At 37.1% G+C, this 19,945-nt stretch overlaps 1 protein-coding gene across 1 annotated transcript in view; it reads left to right on the top strand.

Moving 5' to 3' along the window:
* Positions 1-14,922, top strand: part of RAB27B (RAB27B, member RAS oncogene family) — a 54,403-nt gene extending 39,481 nt beyond the window's left edge. The window contains exons 3-6 of the mRNA XM_037508484.2: positions 421-506; positions 5,275-5,378; positions 9,508-9,631; positions 10,700-14,922. Coding sequence (XP_037364381.1) covers positions 421-506; positions 5,275-5,378; positions 9,508-9,631; positions 10,700-10,889 — 504 coding nt within the window. The 3' untranslated portion in view covers positions 10,890-14,922. The remainder of the gene's footprint in view (positions 1-420; positions 507-5,274; positions 5,379-9,507; positions 9,632-10,699) is intronic.
* Positions 14,923-19,945: the final 5,023 nt, after the last annotated feature.

Genomic DNA, 19,945 nt, shown 5'->3' with positions numbered 1-19,945 from the left:
AAAAAAATTGCCTCCACACCTGGTATTTCCTTTAGGTTTATAATAACTCTTTAAGTTAGGAAGAGATTATGGATCACAATTTACAGATAAGAAGGCAAGACTTAGAGGTTAAATAAAGAGTTATTTGAACCTAGAACTTGGGTCCTAAATCTAATGTTTGCTGCCTCCATGAGGAAATGACAGAAGGTGTCTAATTTAAGTTTGCAGTATGCTTAAATTGTGTTGAAAATCATACTTGTACTTGACATTTAAAAGTGAGAGTATATGTGATACTTCTGGAAAAAAACAGAGCAAATATTTATTCTGCACTATGAACTTTGATTATCGTAATTGAGAAAAAAACATGCTGAGTAAACCCAGAGAATTTGAACGTTGACAAAATCCAAAGCAGTATCTACTGATGAAAATTGTTTATTTCAGGTTTATAATACACAGGGACCCAATGGAACTTCAGGGAAAGCATTTAAAGTACATCTTCAGCTTTGGGACACTGCAGGACAAGAGCGGTAAGAGCCAATGACTTTGTTTCTAGTTACAAATAGTTTAGGAAAACTTATTTTAGGGGAACCTATTCATGTAAATCATATATAGTGTGGTAAACCAATGTTGCCTCAAATAAAAGTAAATAAAAACAAAAATCCTATAGGTATTGATATTAAAAACTACATCTCTCATAGTTAGATTTATTTACTGTTACATAAGATGGAAAGATGTCAGGAATCATTGATAATAAATCAGTTACTGATAAATTTATAAATAAAGCAATAATGAAAACAAGAAAGACTTACTTTAAAGTGAATATTGTATATGAACTAGAAAATCACGCTATCTGCAATTCTTCTCCTGGTATCCAAGTAGACATTTGTATTGAGAAATAAAAATAAGTTTTTTTAATAGTTAATTCACCTTCACTAGCTTGACCTATCTGGTGCCTATTTAAAAAATCAGACTCTCAAAATTCTCTGTGAAGATCCTCATTATGCATAATCTTTGTACTTTCTAACAGGGAAAAAAAATCTCCAGGATTTAATCAAATCAAGGTGGGAAATTAACAATGTTGTAAGTGCTACTTAACTAGAGAATTGATAGAAAGGCTGTTGACTCCTTCATCTCTTTCCATCCGTTCATTCATCTGCCCCATGCCAATTGACTGACTTTTTTTCCTAAGATTTTGGTCCCAACATCACCCTCCAATCAGAATGTCTAGTCTCTTCCCTGCCTCCCGGATCCTCTCCTTTCACCACATCTGGCTTCTATTTCACCTCCTCTGTGTGGCCTTGCTAAATACCACCAGTGAAACAAACTCCACCGTCGCACCTATTCCATCACCCCTTCAGTCTTTGCATTATTAGCTATCACCTTGACCTTTTATTTTTGTCTCCAACTGCTGTTAATTGATTCACACAGTGTCGTCAACCCCCAAAAATTATCAGCTTTGTAAGGGCAGAGATCTTGCCTGGTTTTTCAGCATAGTCTGTGATACAGTGTTCCAAGATAAGAGTTTCTCAGGAGACAGAGGTACGGATGGCTTAAAGCTCAAGGTGCTACCCCATTGTCTGATGAAAGTAGATTTCTTTGTGATCCAAGGTTTTCAAGTCCTAGAGACCCCAGGCTAGTGAACTTTTCCATATTAGATTCAATAAAAATTGGCAATACATTGGCAGAGAAGATATTTAGAAGGCACATACCTCCAAATTCTGCACTGCATGTCTTAGAAGCATGTTTATGCTTGTAAACACTTCAGTTTTTGAAATGCATCCAAAATGTTCTCGCTTTCAGTGAGTGTAAACGCCAGGAGAGGTGCTGGGCCCTCTGTTAGCTCTTTTTGACTGTGAATTCCATTTGCACACATCCCTCAACACTGCTGGTTCCTTTGAAGTCATTCCTCACAAGAATCTCTGTTCAGATGTCAGTTTTGTTGTCACAAAGATGTATGTTTTATAGACCAATTTAATTCATTTTTGAAGTAATATGGGAAAATGTGATTCCCATATGTCCTCGCACATGAGATGTCAGCCTAGCAGGATGGCAGGCTTCTCTCATCTGTCACCTTAACATAGCTGCTCTCAGAGGGAATCGGGGAAGACCAGGGACAGTCCTAGTGACACGGAGGTTGTTCATCCCTTGGGAATTTTACATTTTCTATAGGAAAGGTGTAGCTAGGCAACAAGGCACACAGCGCCTCACACCTCACCCTGTGCCTGAGCTATCTGACAGTATGACTCGTATAAGATAATGGTTATTGAAAAAGGTGGCACTGTGGGAAGGAGGGAAAAACCACCACCCTTGTGTAAACCTAAAAGATACAGGGTATTGTCTCAGTTTTCAAAGAGGGAGAAAGAATGATAACATGACCTTGAAGTCTTTTTTTTTTTTTTTTAATGTGGTTCTTGTTTTCCCCACCCTGCCAAATCATCAGCCAGAAGGAGATTTGTGGGTGAATCTGGAGACGAATTACCTTCCTCCCTGAGAAAACCCTTGGAAGAGTGGTGTGGACAAGGGTCTTGGTAGAATGCTTCAGGGGATGAGCCTGGTCCAGTCAAGCATGGCATATCCATGTCACTGTGGATGCAAATGCTTTTGCCCCAATGACAGCCATACAACAAGCAAACTTTTAATTAACTTTTTCATGTGTTGTAGGCAATGAGAGGAGGCTAAGACACAATCTTATCCTCAGATGAGACACATGCACACACACACACATACATATCCTTTGTGGGAGGACAGAGAGCAGCCTACTCTGAGCAGGAGATAATTTTAATTACTGCTAAGAGAGAGAGAGCCATTCAATAAAAACACTATAATATCTGTAAACTTCCATCAACTTCTAGAGACAAATCCACAAGAAATTTTTGAGTAGGTTGTTCGTAGTTCATAATCATAATAATGATGCTTATCAAAAATCCTGATTCAGAAACAGTCATTAATATATCTCTTTTCTCTCCCGCGATACCATAAGTATTGTTCTCTACTGAATTCATTTAAATCTTTAATGATTTTATATCCTTTGCTAATCTCTTTATTACTTCCCCTCAACTTGACACTTAGTAGGCAAATATGATGTTCAGGGCCATGAAAATATAATGGATAGCAAATTAGAAAGATAGCTCCTTTCCTCTTGGAGCTTACAAAACTAGGGTGGATATCTGGACTAATAACAATGAAATGCAATATAGATTTCAAAGAGTAACAGGAAAGCAAAGGGCCAGCAGCAAATACTCCCAGAGGAGCCTGGAACCCAGATGTGGGCATTGGAAAGTTCTTGGGGCGCTGATATTCCTCTAATATCACAAATGCACCCTCATTCACAATGTATGAACATGTGTTACACAGGCTGAATGGGTGGCATTAAGGTGAAGTTGCCCACTGAAAAAGCAGCATGTGTGAAAACCCAGGGGGGGAGAGTGAACTTTCTAAGAACTAAAAGAAGAAGAGCATGTTGGTAGGTAGTCAAGAGCTGAAGCTGGACATATTAGCCAGGGCCTGTTAATGCAGTACCTTGTCAGCTTATTAAAGAGTCATTATCTTGAGAGCAATGCATCATCATTGAAATGTTTTTCATAGAGGATTTCTATAATCAGTGGAAAGCCATTTGGGGGCAGGTCCCAAACAAAGCTGGAACAGGAAGTCCATTGAGAAGGCTTTCGAAGGTATCCAAGAAAACATAATGGGTTCAAACTAGAGTCGTGACAGGGTTGATGGGCAGCAGAGAGAAGGTCAAGAGGTATATGTTGTTTACAGTGGGTGAAGGAGAAGAAGATTATGCTTCCAAGAAGATAGAGATTCCATTGTCAGAAGAAGAAACCAGGGTTAGTTTGATTTGGGACATGTAAAGTTAGAACTGCCCTCATTTCCTCCAAGTGGAAATATTCAATGAGTAATTGTCTACAGAGTGATTGTCCACAGAGTGTGAAGACAGGAAGGGTCTAGACTTATACATTTGAGTTTCTTAACATATAGGTGATAATTGAGCCAGAGAAGTGGATGGTCTTGTCCAGTGAATGCATATAGAGTGATATGGAGTGCAGAATAGAACCCGAAGGAAACCAAAGGATTTATAAATAAGCTAAAGTGGGAAAATTAGAAGAACTTTTAGGATAGTAAGTGAATTCATTGCATTTCAAAGTTATATGCTTTTCAAAAAACCCTTACTGAATTTGCTGCTTTATCTTTATAACCCAAACCTTCTCTAGTCCCTGGATGTGGTCTCTGGTTTCACTGATTGCTGACACTGATATGGATCTGAGCACATCTTCGACTCAAAGAAAATGTTAGGGTGGAAGGGTAGGAACAAGGGAGATAAAGTCTTCACATCACACAGGACAGAGTATATTATTCAAAGTCATCCACAGGAGATGAGCGTTCTTGCTTTTTCTCCTCAACTACTAATTCTCTCTGACCTTCTCTGTTCCTTTAATCATCTTCCTTTCTTCACTGTCATTCTTCTTCCCCCTGAGACATGGATGACAACCTAAAGCTCAGTTTTCCTCCTCAAAAAGTGATTACTTAAGAGTTTTCTCACCAACATTGTTTTTCCTAATTCCAGCTGCCAACAAATTGTGGTTTTCTGCCTGTAATCACAAGCATTCATTTTCAGACCACATGTGCCAAGCTTTCTTCTGGGCACAGACAAGGAAAATTAAAAAATATAAGTTAAGGTCCGCATTCTAAAGTGGCTTACATTTTTATTGTGGGCCACAAGATGCCTGTGAACTAGCAAGAGTCTGTGTAAGCAAATGTGTGATTGAATTATAAACTCCTGTGTAACTGCTATAGCACATGAAGCCAGGATGTGGTTTAAAAAAGTCTACAACCACATGTCCCCCCATGACCCCTCAGCAGACTCTGTCCACCCTCCCATTCCATGAAACAGTCCTCAAGGGATGCTGTAGGATTTCATGTTTGAAAGGGAGGTCGTGGGCCTCTCTGGTGGCACAAGGGGTTAAGCACAGCACTATGAATCTACCTGCAGCCTCTGCAACACAAGTTTGATCCTGGGCCAGCCAGCCATGTGGGTGCCAGCTACCCACATGGCACAGCAGACCTCTCCTGGTTTGCCCGCTGCTCCCCTCAGCAGTGATTTCAATAGATCTGCCTGTTCTGCTCCCCATTCTGTCTCTGGTGAGTCCTCTCACCCCCCGGACCTTTGGCCAGCACCCCAGTTCTTGGATGCATAAATAAATCTTTTTAAAAAAAGGGAGGTCATGTTTGTGTTGTCATTGTCATGTGTATAGTGAGTAACTTTCAGGAATGTCTACTGTGCTTTCTTGGCAGGTTCCGGAGCCTCACCACTGCATTTTTCAGAGACGCCATGGGTTTCTTACTAATGTTTGACCTCACCAGTCAACAGAGCTTCTTAAATGTCAGAAACTGGATGAGTAAGTGGGAACAAGTAATTGTGTTGACAGCTTTAAAACCCAACAGCTCTATGTGCTGTTGCAAGATGAAACCAGATTGAGCACCACAGACTCACCTTGGGAAGTCATGAGTTTTGTGTTTCCTGTGTCACCTTCAAAGTGGTGGCCTTTGTATGGATCACTGATGATGGCTTGAAAATGTGTCTTCTCAGAGACTCTTACAAGAAGCCTATGTTAATTCATCATCACCTGAATTACAGGTCTTTATTATTGCCATGGAAAGGCCATTAATTCCACTTGTGCAGTAAGTCTTGTATGACTTTTCAAAACTGAGCACATCTACTAAATTTAATCTGAAAAAGACACAGAAAAAAATGCCATGCTTTCTGAGAGGATACACTGGTAACTAAAATGTGTGCCCTTGCATGTGGGTTAACTAATGGGTTAATTTTATCTAATGGATGAATTAGGTGAGAAAATGCTTCAGAGCAGACCAGGCACATGAAGATAAAGTATAATGCCAGTCGGAGCATATTGAATTTTTACTTTTAAAAATCTGTTTAAATACAAGGAGTCTTTTTTTTTTTTTAAAAAAAGATTCATTTATTTATTTATTTATTTATTTATTTATTTATTTATTTATTTATTTATTTATACAAGCACTGGGTATAGTCAGAAGCACGGGAGGGTGAGAGAATTCACCAGAGCCAGAGTAGGGAGCAGGACAGGCAGAAGGACCGAAGTACACTGCTGAGGGGAGCAGTGGGCGAGGCAGGAGAGGTCTGTCGTTCCATGTGGGTCCCTCGCCGGCGGCGGGGGATCGAACCGGTGCTACAGAGGCTGCGGGCATCTTTTCAGCCCAGCGCTCAACCACTGCGCCACCCAGGAAGGCCCTATAAGGAGTCTTTTTAATGGAAACATTTTCAGCCTCTATGACAATTTAAACATAAAGTTTAAACACAGTCTAATCACTTATTAAAGTCAATTTAGTATATGTTGTCATAGAAGTATTTGATTTTTCCTTTTTAAAAAATTGATGTAGCATTAAAGAGAATTTTTTATTTGCATTTTTCTTACAAATACACATTTTGATCCTAATAGGGACATATTAGCCCTCTAAGAGGTTGGTGCTAATTTTGTCATTTCTAGGCTTGTTGCGGCTGTCTGTGGTCAGAGTAATTTCTTTTAAATGGGATCATCTTGTTTGTCTGCTCACAGTCCTGCTAGGAGTAACCATCTCACTTGGAATAAAGCCTAGAGTCCTTCACCCACCTTCTAGGCTGCTGTGATCTGGCCTGGGGGCTTTTCTGATTCTCTCTGCCCCATCACTGGCCTCCAACTGAACCTCTCTCATCACTCATGCTGTTCACAGGAGGGAAACTACATTCTTACCCTGGGAACTTCACATCTCTGATTCCCTCTGCCTTCATTTCTCTTCTCCTATTTAACAGCACATGCTAGTTCTTTCATCTCCAGTTTTTGCTCAAATCTGACTTATCTCTCAGGAAAGTTGGCATCACCACCCCACCTAAAGCAGGGCTTGTTGTGACTCTGCATCCCCTCAGCACATTTCATCTGGCCATGCCTCTACCTGAAGCATTAATTATTTCTTCGCTTACTTGTGATTTTGACTCTTCCCACCACTAGAATGTAAGTTCTGTGGAAGTGCAAACTTTGCTTTGTCCCACTGCAGTTGCCTAGAGCCTGGATGGGTGACTAACTCAGAGCAAATGCTCAAAATATATATATTTCTTATTATTACATATCATTTATAATTATGTTTATAATTATACATTACACACATAAATTATATATGATGCATAATTACATATTATTACATATATTTATAATGATATATAATATGTAATTATATACGTGTGTGTATATCTATATAAAACTGCTTTAAATATGAACTCAATGATACGGTTGTTACCACTGGGGAAAATATCAACAAATTCTGACTTCCTTAATAGCTTCTCCAAATGAATGTTTATCCTAGGATCTGTCTCTATTTTCTTTTATTATTACATTTCTTTATCCAAATTTTGGTGGTATTATTAGATTCTGAGGAGATAAGGAGATAATAAGATTATTAGATTCCTTCAGAGAATGATTTGTTCATCCTTTTATAAAGGCAAATGATTTTAAAAATTAACAGAAGAATTCTGTTGGGATTTAAGTTAATTAATTTCCATGTCTAATAAGACTTTAATTTCTAACATCCAAATATAAATATATCCTATAACAATAGGATAATCCTTTGTCTCCTTCCTCCAGCCTCAGCAAGATTGCACATGGTATAACTGACATAGATGTTAATGTAGCCCTGGTGACCTTGAAAACACAGCTGAAGGTTTCCTGCCGCTTTCTCCCTCCCCCCCTCCTTCCCTCTCTTCCTGTCTCCCTCTTTCATCTCTGTCTTTTGACAGGTGTTTTCAAGAGAAGGGGAAAAATAATAAGTTATGTATCTCAAAATTGTTTTTACATGAAATTGGATTCATATAGATACATAAAATTGTCATGATTTAAAAATATTATGTGTCCTTTATCATTAGTGTTGTGTGCAAAAATGTTCTCCCAGTTGGTGGGGTTTCTCTTTGTTTTTGTTATTGTCTCTTTTGCTGTGCAGAAGCTCTTTAATTTGATGTAGTCCCAGCTGTTTATCTTTGCCTTCACTATCACTGCTTTGGGTGATGTGCCTGTAAAGATGTCTTTGATGTGCAAATCACGTAGTGTTTCGCCTGTATTTCCTTCTATGTATTTTATGGTTTCATGACTTATGTCTAGTTCTTTAATCCATTTTGAGTTGGTTTTGTGCATGGTGTTAGGTAGTAGTCAAGCTTCATTCTTTTGCATGTAGCGACCCAGTTTTCCCAGCACCATTTATTGAACAAACTTTCTTTGCTCCATTGCATATTCTTTGCTCCTTTGTCAAAGATTAGTTGACCGTATATCTGTGGGTTTATTTCTGGATTTTCTATTCGATTCCATTGACCTGTGTGTCTGTTCTTGTTCCAATACCATGCAGTTTTGATGATTATGGCTTTGTAGTATAATTTGAAGTCTGGGACTGTGATGCCTCCATTCCCTTCTTTTTTTTTTTCAGGAGAGCTTTGGCTATTGGGGGTATTTGGTGATTCCATATAAATTTCATCAGTACTTGTTCTATTTCTTTGAAAAATGACATTGAAATTTTTATTGGAATAGCATTGAATCTGTATATTGCTTTTGGTAGGATGGCCATTTGGACACAGAAACATCAATTCCAAAGAGCACCTGCACCCCTGTTTATAGCAAGCACTATTTACAATAGCTAAGCTTTGGAAACAACCCAAATGCCCAAAAATAGATGACTGGATCAAGAAGATGTGGTCCATATACACCATGGAATATTACTCAGCATTCAAAAAAGATAAACACATGCAATTTGTAGCAACATGGATGGAGCTGGAAGGGATCATGCTCAGCAAAATAAGCCAGAAAGAAAAAGAAAAATACCAGATGGTCTCACTCATAGCAGGAATCTAGAAAACTTAAATAAGGGACCAGGAAAAAGAATAACTATAAGAAAGAAAATATCAAAATCAACAAACAACTATGAACCAGAGACACTCTATGGGGGTTGGGGGCGGGAAAAGGAGGGATTGGGGTCAAAATAAGGGGGTCGCAATTGTATGGGGAATATAAAAATAAAATTTAAAAAATTAATTAATTAAATAAAATAAATAAAAAATATTATGCACTGAATTTCAGGAGATAGAAACACAGCAACCTCCTAGAGGAAAGAACAGACTTACATGCTTTAACTCATCTTCTATTATCTCCACTTATATTTGAGAAACAAATGATATGAAAAAGTAGGTCCATCTCAGAAGGTATTTCTCTAGCGGTGGAAGAGCATGCATAGGGGTTTATGAGGGTGCTTCCTATAATTTATGATTAGCCTTCATAATCTGCATTTTGTGAGGCCCTGTCTCCACTTTATGGATGAGGAAACTGTGGCTCAGAAGAGTTAAGTAAATTGGCAAATATAACGAACTAACTGCCAAACTGGAGGTGAACAGTTAGATAAGGAATCTGAAGTATGAGCAGTCATTTGACATCACTTGTTTATAACTAACTTGCTGATTCCATCTGCTTTCTTTCCAAGGCCAATTGCAAGCAAATGCTTATTGTGAAAATCCAGATATCGTATTAATTGGCAACAAGGCAGACCTGCCAGACCAGAGGGAAGTCAATGAAAGGCATGCCCGAGAACTGGCTGACAAATACGGGTAAGTCAGTTACCTGGTACTGCCCTCTGACTTTGTGTCCTGCCACATAGTGATGGAGCAGGGACACGAAGTTGACATGTGGATTCCCTTGAATCAACAACAGTGTGTGATTGAAATCCAGCTCCCAAAGGAATGTGTGTGATGTCTTTAAGAAAGCTCATAATCATAATAGTAGCTAACATTTATTAAATAACTTAAAATGTACAAGCAACTGTTCTATATTTTAACTCATTTAACCTCTCATAACCATACATAAGAGGTGTATAGTTATCCCATTTTATATATGAGGGATTGGGGCACAGAAAAGTCAAGTAACTGATGAGAAGTCACATAGCTAATAAATATCAGATCTTGACTTCAACCTAGTCAGACAGATTCTGAGTTCATGCTCTTCTACACTATATTCTTCTGACTCAATACAATAAAACTCTAAGGAATACTACGTGGCATGAGCATGCTTTTGTCACTTTTGTCCCGGTTCAATTTAAATGCAGATTAAGAAAATTTTTAAACACCCTGTGCAATTGCAAAATTGCCTTCCACAGTAAAATTTGTCATTTTTAAAATTTAAAGAGGCATCAGAATATCTGCCATATGTTTATTAAAGAATTCTGAGATCTTTAAAAACACATTTTTCTCTTGGAAATTTTGATTCCAAGTAATAGACTGTGCTTACATGAATATCCTATTCAGTGCTTGCTGAGTTTGTAAATCAGATTTTTAGATGATCGATTAGAAGGGATGGAATAATTTAATGGAATATTGATTGTTCATTTAAGCATTTTTACTCTCAAAATTCAGAATGACAATCCCTTGGCTTCAATTTCTTGAAGACCTCCTGTATCAGTTTCCTTCCCTATAAAACTAAAAAGGGTCTCAGCACAAATAGGAAAGAGCAATCCTCCCAATTTTTACACATGAGAAAAAACAAGGGTGCTTTCCAGCTCAGCCAACAACATCATGAGCATCTGTCAGCAGTCAAGTTTTGTATGTGTGACTCATTTGTACATCTTGTATCTTTTCCTGATTTCTTCCTCTTAATAACGTTTGTCACATCTTCTGTGCTAGCATTCCATATTTTGAAACAAGTGCAGCCACTGGCCAGAATGTAGAGAAAGCTGTGGAAACCCTTCTGGACTTAATAATGAAGCGAATGGAACAGTGTGTAGAGAAGACACAAGTCCCCGACGCTGTCAATGGAGGAAATTCTGGAAAGCTGGATGGAGAAAAGCCAGCTGAGAAGAAGTGTGCTTGCTAGGTTTTACTTAGAAGGTGGTGATCAACCACCCACCCAAATAACACTGCCCCAAACAGCAACGAACCACAGATTTGTTGTTGAGTATACCATATATAATGACATGTCTGTCTTTTTCTGCCAGAAAATTCTCTTTTAAGCAAAAAGAATAATTAAGTGTTCAAAAGAATGACCACTTATCTGTGAGGTCCCTTCAAACAAGATCAAAGATTTCCTAATGTGATCTCCCCATCACGGACACCCAATTTGTTTTTCTTAGAAAGAAAATGAGTATATAAAAGGGTCTACAAGAAGAAATTTCAGGGAGTTTTAAATCAGAGCAAAAATTCCTGTGTCACATTGGGAAATGAAATAGGCTTCTAAAGGGAGACCATGGAAGAGTTAAAAAAAAAAAATTTGATATACTTGTTATATAGATTCTGACCTGTACTTTTGGGTTTGCTTTGGGGAGGGGAAGAATATATTAGCCAAAAATGGATGTCCAGTAAAGAATTCTTAATGGCTTATTAAGAATGACATTACTATATACATCCGATAAGCTGTACTTGAATGACTAAATATTATGGAAGTTTATGAAAGAGTGAATGTCAGACTTCTGCTGAAATGTAGGAGATTGTGTAATAATGCCATTTTATATTCCTATTAAATGGCAGGTAGCACTGTGAATGACAAAATGCCAGAGAAATGCCCTGGCAAAAAATAAAAGCATAGGAATATGGTATTTGAAGAACTAAAATTAAATATATCTGTTACTGTTGTCTAGAAGAGTTACTTAGTCAAATTTCACTCAAGGCAATGAAAAGTTGACATCAGTTGGGATGAAGAGGATCTCCAGCAGTTTCCATTTCGAACAACATCTAGAAATGTGTTCAGGTTCATATTTCATTTTAGTCTTAGTAAAGGTAATAGTCACAAGGAAATATTAAAGATTATTAAATATCTCTTTTTAAGTGCAGTCAAGAAAAATTGTTCAGCCTTAAATTTTTTTTTTTAGAAAAATATGTTGGTGATTTCACACAAAAAGTCACTATGAATTTAGGGTTCTTTTCATTCACACAAGCACTGGACACTCAATATCATATTTCTCCCCTCCAACCCAACTTACCATGTCTTTGAATCTATTGCAAAAATACAGATGTGTCACTTTGTAGATCAACAACTTTAGAATAATGATGGATCAATTTTATGATCACTCTGGATTGTCATGTCATTAATTACATAAAAATGGATGACATGCTATATTACAATATATTTAGCAATTCATTTTTATTTTGCCTGAAGTAAAATACTCATGGATTATATTTGGGATTTGGGCAGAAATAGATCTATATATTGTATCACACCAAAAATTTAGTCATTTTATTTTTTTACATAAAGTTGCCTTTTCTTTCTAAAAAATGATCACAAAAGTCTTTTACATTGGCCTCTTCTTATTGTCTAAAGTTATATCACATTAGTTTTTTTACCTTAATTTCTGATTAAAAGAAGCTACTTCTATTAAACTATCATTTAAATATTTCAGTCAACTTTATCAATAGCAAAGACATTGTCTGTCAAGTTTCCTGTTTTTGTTGAGTATATGATTTTCAACAGGATAGGTCTTCCTACAAAATTTTGCCAACTGTGTTTTACTTTTTCATGCTCTGAACTTTTTTTTTTTTTTTACAAACATTGGAAACCCTCAATGCCTGAAACCTCTTTAAACTCCCCTGCAACTTTCCATCTGGCATTGAATCAATTTTAGGAATACAGATTCTAGGAATTCTCTGTATATAATGTTCTGAATGGACTAGACTCAGAAATGTACCATGAATCAAAGCAATTTGGAAGCTCGGATGGGGTTAAGTCCTGGTAGGACTTTCAGTGGTAAGTGCCGAGCTCCTGTGTCCCTGGCGCAACACCAACACCTGGACTGGATCTAGGTTGATTGTTCCCTTCAATGATGTTTTCTCCTTGTAGTTCTTCCTGATCTCCATGCGTGGGCCATGGGGACACAATGTGATTACCTAAGATTAAAGATGTTTGTTCTAGTAGAAAAGCATGCAGAAATAAGATGGCTGTTGCTGTGGCCAAATCTGGTGAACGTTGGTAACTTATAACATCAGTTTCTTCTTTGGATTCAGTGTCATGTTCCCTGCATTTCCATAGTCAGGAATGCTGGCCTTTGTAAAACCCAAAGGTATTCTATTTTGGATACATGTTTTTGTTTCTATTAATTTTCCAGTTATATGATTGATTAATTGATGCCAAGATTCTGTCAGTGTGAGTAATCTAACAAGCATTTATTCAGGGCCTACGTTAAGATTGTCATTTGATCATGTAGCATGAAACAGAGAATACTGATGCCCACAACTACAGAAAATGCCTATAAAAATAACAATTGTTGGGCAGTGGTCTCAAGAGGAATAAAGTTTAAAACAGACAAGAAATTTAAAACAGGATTCTATTGTTTCTTATTAACATTTTTCCCTTTGTAGCTTTCCCAGTACAAGTGATATCTCTAGAAAAAGAAATTCTACTTAGTAATAAATATTTAATTTAAAAAACATTTTCGTGCTCAAGCTTGGCCTTTGGCCCAAATTATATGTAGCCATCACCTAACATTCCTTCTCTTCTTTTTCAGAATTAATTTTTCTGTGTAATTCGCTTTACCATTTCAAATTGATATAGAACCATGAAGTATATGGATTCTTATAAAGAATTGAAGACTCCCCTGTAAACTACAATAGCACATTTTTAACTAAGATGTGTCCTGTAATCACAACCTCCCAAATGCTTTAGTAAACACTGTTGTATTTTGCAGAAATATTTAAAATATATATGAAATTCCTTTTTGAGAGTGAAACCATATCTGGAGTGTTTACACCGGTTTGATGTTTACATTGCTCTATCATGGTGCCTCAGATACTTCTATGACCAAATTGATCACCAAACACATAGCTCACTTCCCAGAATATCATGTTGCAGGAAAGTCTCACACCTAAAGGTCCTCTGATATCTCTAGTACCGTGTGCAAGATTGTTAGCAGAAACTGGAGATTGCTACTATCATTTCCTCGTCTCCTAACTCACTTTTTGTAGAATGGGCATTATTTGAGACATTTAACTGTGATTAGGTACAAGGTGACCTTTTAATCTAGAAAGTATAAGAAAAAAATCTTTAAAAATATATCACAATGTTTATCTTCGTATCAAGAGGGTAGCAAGTCATGAACTGGCAGAGAAAATGCTAAATTCTGGGAATTGAGCTATGGGTCTCTAGATAAGGATTCTAAAATCCTTGCAAGTCAGCAATCTAGCCAACTTGCTATCAATTCCATATTATAAGCAAAAAAATTTAAAACCAGCATTTTCTAAAGTAAGTATTTTATTTATTTTTTTTTAACCCAGATGGGCCATTCTGTGTATCAGGGGTCTCTTTGTTTGGCTTCTAGTACAAGTTATTCTTTGCCAAACTGTACTGGTAGTATGAACTGGGGAAATGCTAAGATGCTGTCTCTTTTGAAAAGGTTGTCTAAAAATTCACCATGAGTTATATTTTTCTTATTCTTTGTCTGAGTTGATCTAGACTTATTTCTGGGGATACTGCTGAGTTCTTAAATATGGAAAACATATAAAGTATTACCTGAGATGAGTGTTATAAATGAGTGTCAAAGCTTCATAAATCCATGAAGGTATAAAATTTCAGAAATCAAATCTGATAAAAATCATTGTTAGTTAAATAGGGAATTTTATAACCTTACTACCCTGGCATTTTGGGTGGAAACTCAACCATGAAGACATTGCAGAGCCAAGTTTACAAAGAAAAATGAGTTAAAATTTGGCTAAATAGAGTTCTTAAATGTCCTCCAGAATATGGAAAAGGTAAAATCTTAGGTATGAAACTAAAAAAAAAAGAATTAGTAACAGAAAAAATTTTTCTAACTAAATTCATATAAATATTTATTTATGAGGTAAAGGTTTCTGCCCTTACAACTAAGCTAATAAAAATATTTAGTCACCAAATATTTCATTATTGCCATCAACATTTAAGAAGCTTGGAACTTTTTGTTTATTCCATTTAATTAAATTTTCTTATAAATTGCTCTTTGATTAATTTTTCAAAGAGTGACATCTCTAAGATTTTTCTGCAGAGTTCTTTTTATCAACAGTATATGGTTGAGATTATTTTCTGACTTCACATATAAAAAGAACAACAAACCACAAAACAGTACCAAAAGTATTATTTAAAAGTGTGTCATCTTTTTGGGGGAGAATATACAAAAGAATCATCTTTGAATAGAGTCCTTTACATTTGTTCCCAGTTTCTTTTCCTTCTAACAGGTCATGAAAGTCATGGCTAATATCCCTCAGCTGACAATCTTATAGGATCATTAGCAAATTCAGTGGGAGCCAGAATGTCTATCCTTAACCTAATGGATCCCTTATTTAACCAGTGTCTGTTATGTCTGTTGGCACATGAAAATAGTGTCTGTCCTTGCAAAGTAATAATATATGCTTATCCGTACTCTTCCATTCTCTAGGTTAATTTTTCAAATGTCTTTTGAGAAGAAGCCTAGAACTGTAGAAAGAGCAATTTGTGTGTATCATTAAATTTGTGGCTTCTCCCAGGAAGCTCATAAACCTCCTGAAAAACATCACCGTTAATAACACACCTCACGAGGTCAGCCAGGCTCAAAGAACATGCCCAGTAAGAAACTGGTTTGTCAACAATATATTCCATTTCATAATCAGACACACTACCATCATAAGCTAAGAAGTAATAAAAATCACTGTCCTAATTTAAAGCATTTTTGAGTAGAATATTCTAGCAGGGAGAAGGCACTCATTTTAGTAGAGGTATTTGAAGCTCTAAAGGTTAGTCAACTTGAGGTCATTGTGTTTGATTGAAAATGTTTAATATATTTCAAGTTACTGGAAAAAACTGAGTTCTATTTCATTTTGTGTGTCACCTGGTGTTTCTTTTGAGGAATCTAATTACATGTTAGTATATTACAACTTGGTCAAAATTCTCTTTGTACAAATAGGGCTTGTACCCACAGCCTTGTAAAAGATTCTGAGTGTATCTGGAATTATTTAAGAAAAGTATGTTATCCTGTTTTATATGTCAAAGGTAGGCAGTATTCTGACATAACACTTAAGTCCTTCATTGTATCCCGGCAGTCTACTGTTAAGAGATATTATCCTTGTTTCTAGGCTAAGCACGTTTGTTTTTTCTGTCATCTACACAGATCTCTGTTTTGTCTAGTGCTATGAAATGTAACTTAACACTTTAAACATGGAGTTTCTATTCTATATGCCCCTGAATAGACTGTGATACCTGACAAACTCTGTTAGGTCACTATTTTGTTGTACCAAAGTTCTAGTGGCTTCAGAAATTATAGCATTCAGCAATTTTGTGGTGTTTGGGTTTGAATACTATGGTTGAAAACTGTATTTAGTGATTGTTTCTGTATACTTTTCCAATAAAAATGCATTTTTATCAACTACATCCTGTACTCAAAGAACCTTCTTCCAGAACTGAAATTGAGTATATAGTGAGCAAGGGACATTGAAATGGTATCAACACAGAATTTGTATCACATGAACAATGGTCTCTGTTAGGAACTAGGACAAAAGAAGTGATTTGGATTCAATCAAGAGATTTTCTCCGTTATTGTTTGATAACTTGGATTTGCAAGGGAAATTTTCTAATACTTTTGAAGGTTGTATTTATTAACATGTTCAAATATTCCATGGTAATTGAGTATCTCCATATATTATAACTTATTTCTTCCCCCTAACAAAATGAAGAGATAGGTGGCGGGAATCTCCCTTAGCCACTTGCAGATGAAGGGGCAAAAGTTTGTTTATTTTTAAAGATTTATTTTATTTATGCATATAAAAGCTGAGGTGTAGGGCCTCCCCTGGTGGTGCAGGCGCTTGAGCGCAGCTCTGTGAAGCTGTCCGCAGCCTCTGCAGCACCGGTTTGATCCCGGCAAGGGTCCCACATGGCTCAGCAGACCTCTCCTATCTTGCCCACTGCTCCCCTCAGCAGTGTATTACATTAGTCTGCCTGTTCTGTTCCCCGCTCTGTCTCTGGTGAATCCTCTCACCCTCCCACGCATCTGGCCTGTACCCCGGTTCTTGTATAAAATAAATAAATGAATCTTTTAAAAAAAAAAAAAAAGCTGAGGTGTAGGCCAGAGATGGAGTGGGTGAGAGGATCCAAAGTTTAAAGCCAACTCAAGACCACAACCATACAATAGCCTTTAAAATGCTCATTTGCAAATATTGCCCTATTTGCGGACTTGCTCTCCTTCCATGTTGTTGAGACAGCCTTTGCTAAGATAATGAAGAGTTTTTAATTTTAAAGGTAAACAACTCTCCCACTGCACGTAAAGAAAACCTTGATATCATCCTCTTTAGTTTACTCCCCACTAGCAACAGTGCTGTTTCACATAGGCAGTCTTTGTATCCTGAGTTTATCTTAAATAATTCAAGGTAACTCATTAGGGACTTTTCCCTCCATGTTTACACAGAATTTTTATTTGTTTCTTTTTAAAGATTTATTTATTTATGCATACAAGAGCTGGGGTACAAGCCAGAGACGTTGGGGGGGGGGTGAGAGGATTCACCAGAGACAGAGCGGGGAACAGAACAGGCACACTGACTGAAATACACTGCTGAGGGGAGCAGCAAGAGAGACGGGAGAGGTCTGCTGGTTTCTCCCTGGCCAGCCGGGGATCAAACTCGTGCTGCAGAGGCTGCGGACAGTTTCATTGTGTGGTGCTTAACCCCTTGCGCCACCAGGGAGGCCTTTACACAGAATTTTTAAATGGTGATACCATGCCATCTCAGCAGGAAAAAAAAAAGGCCATTCAGCATTCATTTTTATGAAACTGAGTGTAAAGTTTGGATATTGTTTAGTTTCTATAGCAAGAAATTTTGTGTTTCTAATATGGATTGCTATGTGTGGAGAAAGCTATAAAAGTGGAGAGGAATACTATTCTGTTAGGTATTTGGTGACTCGCATCATGGTTTAGGAAGGCAACACACTGTAATTTGACTAAGGCTTTACTATAGGTAATAGAAACATTTTGTGATAGTAATCAGATTTGTGAAGCGATCACAGTTTCATAGTTTTCGACCACCTTTGTAGGTCTTTGAAAGACTCCCCTTTATCATTTTTGAAAAAGTAACTACATGGTTAAAAGCAGAAGACTTCAATCTATTCAATTCCCCAGAGAAATTTACATCACAGGTGCATTCATTCTGATGAAAAAGTGAAGCAGAAGGAGCAATGTGGGTATTTGGAGTCCTACTAATTAATATATTGGATTATGAGTGCTAAGTGCTTTACTGCCATCTTGATTGCTTTGCCACCATCTCCTGGGCTGCTTCTCCCCTGCTTTCCAAGAGCAACTCTTCATGAGTTCTCTAAGTCAAGAGGGTAGATTAAAACAGACCACTGGATGGACCAAACCTTTCAGGATCCCTTTCTCTTCACTATCTCTTCCAGAGAACACAGGTTCTCTCAGTATATTTGGGAAATGAAGACAAAACGGGGACCGTTATAGAGGATCCCTAAAATCATTAGCTTCCCACAGCTTAGAATTCAAAGATCTGGAAGGATAAATGCTAACCAAGTAAAAACAAGGATTTATAAAAAAGATGCTGCCGTCCTGGCTGTTTCCAGGACACACCTGGGCTGCCCATCCTGGGGGACTTCTGTGTCTGTTTGTCCTTTCCTGAACCCCTCATTTTTCCAAATAATATCAACTTCCAATGACTTCTTTAGCTTTCTTTTATCTTTGCTTAAATTTTACCTTCAAAGAGAGAGTATTTATTTAAAATTACTATGCTATTTAAATGGCCAATCTACTAAACGATGAGTTTACCATAACTCAACCTATCACCCTATTGAAAATCGCATCCCAGCCTCTCACCACTGATAATTCTTTGTCCCCGTTTCTTGCTTTATTTTTCTTCACTATGTTATGAGTTTCTCATCACAAGACTATATTTACATGAAGATAGAGATTTTTCTTTCTTCCTCCACCTGCATCCCCTTATCCACTGCTGTAGCCCTAGCATCCTGCCGAGTGCACTCAATAAATATTTGTCGAAAGACGAAAGGAAGGAATACTGTTCAAGAAGCCCTGGCCATCTCTTCATCCCCAGGCAACTATTGATTTGCTCTTTGTCTCTGTGGGGTCATTTATTTTATTTTATTTTATTTTATTTTATTTTACTTTCAGACTCCTTTAACTAAGTTTAATGAATTTGCAATTTATTCACTGTAGTAGTACTTTTTTTGTGATTGGTTTTCTTTAGATTCTTGAATTATATTCCAATGTATGGAAGAATCGCATTTTATTCACCTGTTCATAGGTTCCTGAATATTTGTTTTGTTCTTAGCTCAGGGCTAGTACAAATAAAGAGGCTGTGAAAATTCACGGACTGAGCTTTATGTGGACAAGAAGCTATGTGAAAGTCAAAGAATGCAGTGGCTAGGTTGTACAAAGATGTGCATTTATTTAACTTAACGAAACAGGCTGTTTTCCAAAGTGGTAGTATATTTGCATTCCTACGTGTAGAGTGAGTTTCGTTGCTCCTTGCCTTCAGTATGGCCAGTTTTGTTTTTATTTTATGTTAATTTTTAAAATAAATTTATTTTCTTATATCTTTGTTAATATTTGGACATTATTTGATTTCCCCCTCTGGTGTTGGTGCTCCCTGTATTTCCCCCCCCCCACCTACTCCTGTGATCCATCACCATAACCCCTGTGCTCTTGCCTCCCCTATTTGGTATCTCTCCCTCCCCTTCCCCTGCTGTATGCCTCAGGTTTATGGTCAGCTTTCGAGATTTGTCTTTTTTTTTCTGACCCTTTGATTGGTTTTTCTCATGTGTATATCTGATATTTACCTTTTTCTTTCTGACTTAACTCACTGAGCATAATCCCTTCCAGCTCTATCCATGTTGCTGCAAAAGGCATGAGTTTATCTTTTTGATCACTGAGTAGTACTCCATTGCTTATATAAACCTTATCTTCTTGATCCATTCATCTGTTTTTTTTT

This window comes from Talpa occidentalis, unplaced genomic scaffold (assembly GCF_014898055.3).
Source record: "Talpa occidentalis isolate TD23 unplaced genomic scaffold, MPIMG_talOcc4v2.1 talOcc4.13, whole genome shotgun sequence".
Taxonomy (NCBI): domain Eukaryota; kingdom Metazoa; phylum Chordata; class Mammalia; order Eulipotyphla; family Talpidae; genus Talpa; species Talpa occidentalis.
This window is presented reverse-complemented; position numbering and strand designations above follow the sequence as displayed.